General features: G+C 42.1%; 1 protein-coding gene across 1 annotated transcript in view; it reads right to left on the minus strand.

The window, feature by feature from the left end:
* VWA8 (von Willebrand factor A domain containing 8) overlaps positions 1–5,268 on the minus strand; it is a 325,814-nt gene extending 320,546 nt beyond the window's left edge. The window contains exon 1 of the mRNA XM_004759284.3: positions 4,991–5,268. Within this exon, the coding sequence (XP_004759341.1) occupies positions 4,991–5,153 (163 nt within the window). The 5' untranslated portion in view covers positions 5,154–5,268. The remainder of the gene's footprint in view (positions 1–4,990) is intronic.
* Between the last annotated feature and the right edge of the window lie 805 nt (positions 5,269–6,073).

Genomic DNA, 6,073 nt, shown 5'->3' on the forward strand with positions numbered 1-6,073 from the left:
AATGACTGGTTTAGGCACAGGATCCAAGATTGGCCAATAGTTGTTCTCACAAGGGTTTTTGTCAGACCTCACAGGAAAAGATGTTCTCTCCTCTTCTAACAGTGTGAACTGTAAAGACAATCAAAATCTGGGGCTCTCACTCCTACTACTTGAAGAAATCCTGGCAGACACTGAAACCAATACAGCAAAAAGCAAATCTAAATGGAGAGTGGAAAGTGGGGGAACCACAGGGAAAGGCAGAGAGAACCCTAAAAATATTTGAACATCCTGTATCTAGCCTACAACCATTGGACCTCCCGCCCATGTAAACCATGTTTTTCTATACACGTTTTCCCCTGAGTAAAGGGAATCACTCTCGGTTAAAAACCACTAATTTAGTGTCACCATTTTTTTAAAATACAAAAATTAGACCCAAGAGAAAACCAAATACATCAGCAAATTCCAGGTTAGTCTGCATGTTCCTACAACACAGATCTTCCTAACAATTTATTAGGTAACATCTCTTTCAGGATTTTACTGCTAAATTATTTAATATACAAGGGTCACAGTGTCCTCAGAGTCACAATAACCTGTTTCAGGTTAAGGGTAGTTAATAATTTTCCCAAAGCTCAATACCTACTAAATACAGAGCTAAGACTGAAACATAGTGGAGTTTTTCCCTGTATACTGTATTTCTCAGTTAAAGCAGAAGTTCCCTATTCCCCTCCCTAAAGTCATTAATTCTATTGAAGCCCAAGAATCAAATCTTAAAGTCACACACACAAAAAAATGCATCATGGATGGATAGATGTCTTTTGTATTTTTTATATACTTAAAAATAGATTACCTACAGCACCTGGCTGGCTCAATGGTAGAGTATCTGGCTCTTGATCTCGGGGTCTGAGTTTAAGCCCCACACTGGGTGTAGAGATTACTTTAAAAAACAAATAAACTAAAAAAGGTAGACAACATGGATGTTTAAGAATGGGAAACTGGTAAAATACATGAGCTTAATATATACTTAATCATGTATAGCAGTATTTATCACTTTGTTAATATGTTCACAATAATGGTTAAGAAAAAAATTATAAAACATACATGATCCCGTTTTTTAAAAGGAAATGTATATTTATATAAATAAATATTATATGTATTTTTACAAAATCTGCTAATATTAACACCAAAAAAGTTGACAATTATGACTTTGCATGAGAGAATTAGGTCTTAGGGGATTTGTATCTCACTTTCCTATAATGAGCACAAATTTCTTTTTTTTTTTTTTTACTTTTAATTTTTTTATTTTTTATAAACATATATTTTTATCCCCAGGGGTACAGGTCTGTGAATCACCAGGTTTACACACTTCACAGCACTCACCAAAGCACATACCCTCCCCAATGTCCATAATCCCACCCCCTTTTCCCAAACCCCTTCCCCCCAGCAACCCTCAGTTTGTTTTGTGAGATTAAGAGTCACTTATAGTTTGTCTCCCTCCCAATCCCATCTTCTTTCATTTATTCTTCTCGTACCCACTTAAGCCCCCATGTTGCATCACCACTTCCTCATATCAGGGAGATCATATGATAGTTGTCTTTCGCTGCTTGACTTATTTCGCTAAGCATGATACGCTCTAGTTCCATCCATGTTGTCGCGAATGGCAAGATTTCATTTCTTTTGATGGCTGCATAGTATTCCATTGTGTATATATACCACATCTTCTTGATCCATTCATCTGTTGATGGACATCTAGGTTCTTTCCATAGTTTGGCTATTGTGGACATTGCTGCTATAAACATTCGGGTGCACGTGCCCCTTTGGATCACTACGTTTGTATCTTTAGGGTAAATACCCAATAGAATGAGCACAAATTTCTTATACAAAAAGCATTTTTAAATATTTCCTTAAGCAAATGTATTTCATACATAAAGTCATAATGATAAAATAGTGAATTCTTTTAATAATAATGGTATTAAATGACATTATTAAACATGTCATGGTAGATTTATACAATTATGTTTCCAAGTTTATCATTTGATTTTGCTTTATGGGTTTATATCTAAACCCATTTAATGTCAGAGTCTTACTGAACCAACTCGTTTGGCTCCATCTGTGAAAACACCAATAATCTTTATTGAAAAACTCTTGTCCATCAGGCTCCTTGCTTCGCTGGGAGCCTGCTTCTCCCTCTCCCTCTGCCTGCCTCTCCCCCTGCTTGTGTTCTCTCTCTGATAAATAAATGTTAAAAAAGAAAGAAAGAAAAAGAAAGGAAAAGAAATCTTAGCAGTAGCTAACCGCCTTATAAATCTCTTTGTTCCTAAAACTAAGAGAAATACTATTTATTGAAGTATAAAGAGATATAAAGAATTTACAAATTACAGATTCTTAAACTATCCAACAGCAAAAGATAAAAGCTGTAGGTATGGGGTTTTTTTTTTTTTAACATAAATGACTTTCTCCTTCTGTTTACAAGGCTTTATAAAGCTCCTATCTTGAAAACCAACAAGGCAATTCCTGCCTCTCCTGCTCCTTCCCTGTATGAATTTTAGCATTAAAAGCCACTGGGTGCTTATTACGTACAAAATGTTGACAGGTACCAAAAGGAAAATAAAGACAAATAAGACATACATACAATCCAAGAGAGACAAGAACCGTAGATAACATGAATCTACTATTTATGTACCTATTGCCCTTTTTCCAAACCACTAGCAAGCAAGGTCAACTACATGCAGAGAGATGAGTTACTGGTCATGTGTGTATGCAGCTGGGAGGATCTTTCCAACCTAAACTGTAATTCATTGCAGCATAGTGCTATTTGTGGTTTTATCGGTGTATGACCTCTGGTTCAAACTGTTACAGGCCAACCTTCATGGTCAACATTATGTACCGGGATAGCCAAGCACTTGCCTCCTGTTTACTTGGCTCTCAATTGTTTTAATAGAGTTTGTATCTCTGGTGAGGTTCCAACTGCATTCATCCATAGTCCTCCTACCTTCAACCTTGCAACAACAAGGCAAGTAGGTTTAGCACAATTTATTCCTCCTGGTATGATCCTGCTAGGGTCAGTGACTGAGTCTAAAAAGTTAGTATGTTGTCTGTAATGTGATCATGAGTCTCACATTTGAAGCAAACTTTGTACTTTGGCTTGTTGGACATAATTTTGAGGACATTTTTAATGTTTTTATAATCAACATGTATTATTCATGTACAAGGAACAATTTTTTAAGTTCATATCAATTAACTTTTTTCCACATGTCCACCCAGCTAGCTGTGACAGTTCTAGACCTAAAGAAACGGGTTTCATTTCATCTAAAGCCAAGAAAACAAAACAACTCCCAACAAAACAAAACAAAACAACTGTATAGCTGAACATACAGAGATATAAAGAATTATAAAGAAGTTAACTTTTACTGAACATTAATATGTGGCAGGAATTACATGAAATAAGTAAATCCTCATAACAATCCTATCAAATATACTCTCCTTATCCTCATTTTACAGTTGAGAAAACTGGGACACAACACCTGCTGTGTGATGAACACGGGGTGTTGTTATACGCAAGTAATAATGAATTGTTGACCACTATATCAAAAACTAATGATATACTATATGTTGGCTAACAACATAATTTTAAAAAGCAAAGAAAAGAAAACTGGGACACAAAATTGAGTAGCCCACCCACCCTCAAGTGTCCAGATCCAGACAATGCAAAAAAAAATGCAAATTTTTTTTAACGCTGACCTGTGTGTTTCACTCCAAAACCTAAGTTAGAGATTACACTGCACTTCTACCCTTGTCCTCTCTGATTTCTACAACAAAGAAGCAACAACACAACAAAAACCTCTAACAAATAAATAAACATCACAGAAGTCACAATAACAGATAAAGGGGCAAAATTTGAAATCACAACTCCACATAGGAGAAAGAAAAAAACCATTTGTTGAATGAATGAACGAACGATGGAAGAAAGAAAGAATGAACGAACTGTATGGGACCTAAACTTCCTGGTAAGGAAAATTATTGGGGCAGAGTTGCAAGAGGAACAATGAAACCTGCACCTTCCTAGTAAAAAAGCTCCATTATTCTAAGCAACAATGACACTGATATCTTGCTTAGAATCACTCTGCCATTCAAGAGCTGCGACAACATACATCCCTCCTCTTAACCAGCACAAATGCTCTAATTCCAACATAAGACAACAACAAAAGATTCCTAAAACCAGCTCTGGTAGATCCAAACAAACAAGTAAAACAAAAACAAAGCAAAGCAAGACAAACCAAAAAAAAATAAAAAACAAAAAACAAACAAAGAAACAAAAACCAAAACCTGAGCTTAGGAATTAGAGCATATGATTCTAAAGCAGTCACTTGTTAGCTGTGTGGTCTTACATCACTTTTCCCTTCTGGATCTCAATGACTCAATTGTACAGTCGTGAGTTTTAAAATTAAGTTGTGATGTTCAGCTCCAATAAGATGTGAGCGCCCTGAGAAAGGAAAACCCCTGGGAAAGTTAGAAAGGCTTGTGTATACGTTTAGAACACTGTAACGATGGGATCCTTGGCGAGAATGCACACTTCCATGTCATCACTAGCCCTGGCTGGAACAGGACACAGCCCGGCTTCCAGGCCCTTGAGACTCAGAGGGCAAGGTCAAGCCCAGGTTTCAACAACTCCTGAGGGCTGCTGCGTAAACCCCAAGAGTACTGTAATCCAAATCAGCATCCTGGGAGTAAAAGCAGTGAAGGAAGGGGAATGCACTATTCCAGGTCATCCGAAACCTGAGCGCGGCTCCCTCCGGTTACAGAAGAGGCCCAGAGAGTGCAAGCGCCTGGCCTCGCACTACACAGCAGTCAGCCCCGAGACCGACCGGGCCTTGAACCTCTCTCTCTCTCTCTCTCTCTCTCTCTCTCTGGGCTTCCCCCCGCAGCGCTTCTTCCCAGCGGCGCAGCAGGGAGTGGGGTGCAGAGGAGCGCAGGGCCCCCCCCAGCACAGACCGTAGAGGCGTCCCTGGGTTACCTGTGTCGGCTCCCGCCCCGGCATGCAGCAGTCTGACCTCTGACCACCGCCCGTCGCTGCCGGACCTGCCCCGCACCACCTGTCGCAGGAGCAACCGCACGCGCCGCGCCGCGGGGGCTCCGCGGCCGCCAGGCGCCCCGAGGAGCAAAAGCCGGGATTGCATGGCACCGGGCGTGTCGCCGGGGCCGGGGAGCGGGTCCCACGCGAGCCGCGTCCGGGACGGGCAGCGTGAGGCGGCGCGGCGAGAGGGACAGGAAGCGGCACCGCGCCGAGTCCGCCGGAAACTCCTTCCCCCCGGCGCGGTCGGCTCACGGGTGTCGGGCCGGCCGGGCCCACGCGGGCGGGCCCATCCTGCGGAGCGCGAGTCGCAGGAGCCCGCACCGGCCGCCGGGGTCCCGCACCCGCCGCCGGGGGCCCAGGACGAGCCCGCGCGGCGGAGCGCTGAGCCCGGCCCGCCACCCGGGTGGCGGTGCGGCGGAGCTGCGGGGCCTGGGCTCCAGGGCTGGGCTGGCCCGCACCTGCGTCGGTTCACCTGGGTTTCCCAGGCCGGCCTCCAGTCCTTGCCCTGCAGTCACGTAAACTCTGAGTTCGGGGAGTGCCGAAGGGTTTTAGGACCGTTGAATGGTGTGACTCTTAAGAGGCAAGTCTATTTTCTTGGGTAATGGCCCAGACTTAACTATATTGCGCTCCCCTGTACGTTGCTTCAAGTCCCTTTCAGAAATTGCGTCCCTATTCTCCAGATTGTGGGAACTTTCACCGATTTCGATTTACTGTAACCTTACCTGTCCTTCCGTGAGGTGTTTGTTTTGTATTACTTGATTGAAACACTTTGCCTTAGTCAGTTCACTAAGTTGGTTTGTTGGTTGGTTTGTTTTCTAGATTTGTATTTCTATATCTATTTCATCATGCATTCATGTTTTCATCTTACATTTCTTATTATATTATATATATTCTTACATTAAATATATTTCATCTTATATTCTAAATGCAAAAGTGACATCTTAGTGATATATACAAATTGCCTGGGGCGCCTGGGTGGCTCAGTGGGTTAAGCCTCTGCCTTTGGCTCAGGTCATGATCCCA

The sequence above is a fragment of the Mustela putorius genome, unplaced genomic scaffold (genome assembly GCF_011764305.1).
Source record: "Mustela putorius furo isolate JIRA1106 unplaced genomic scaffold, ASM1176430v1.1 tig00000179_pilon_pilon_pilon, whole genome shotgun sequence".
Lineage (NCBI taxonomy): Eukaryota > Metazoa > Chordata > Mammalia > Carnivora > Mustelidae > Mustela > Mustela putorius.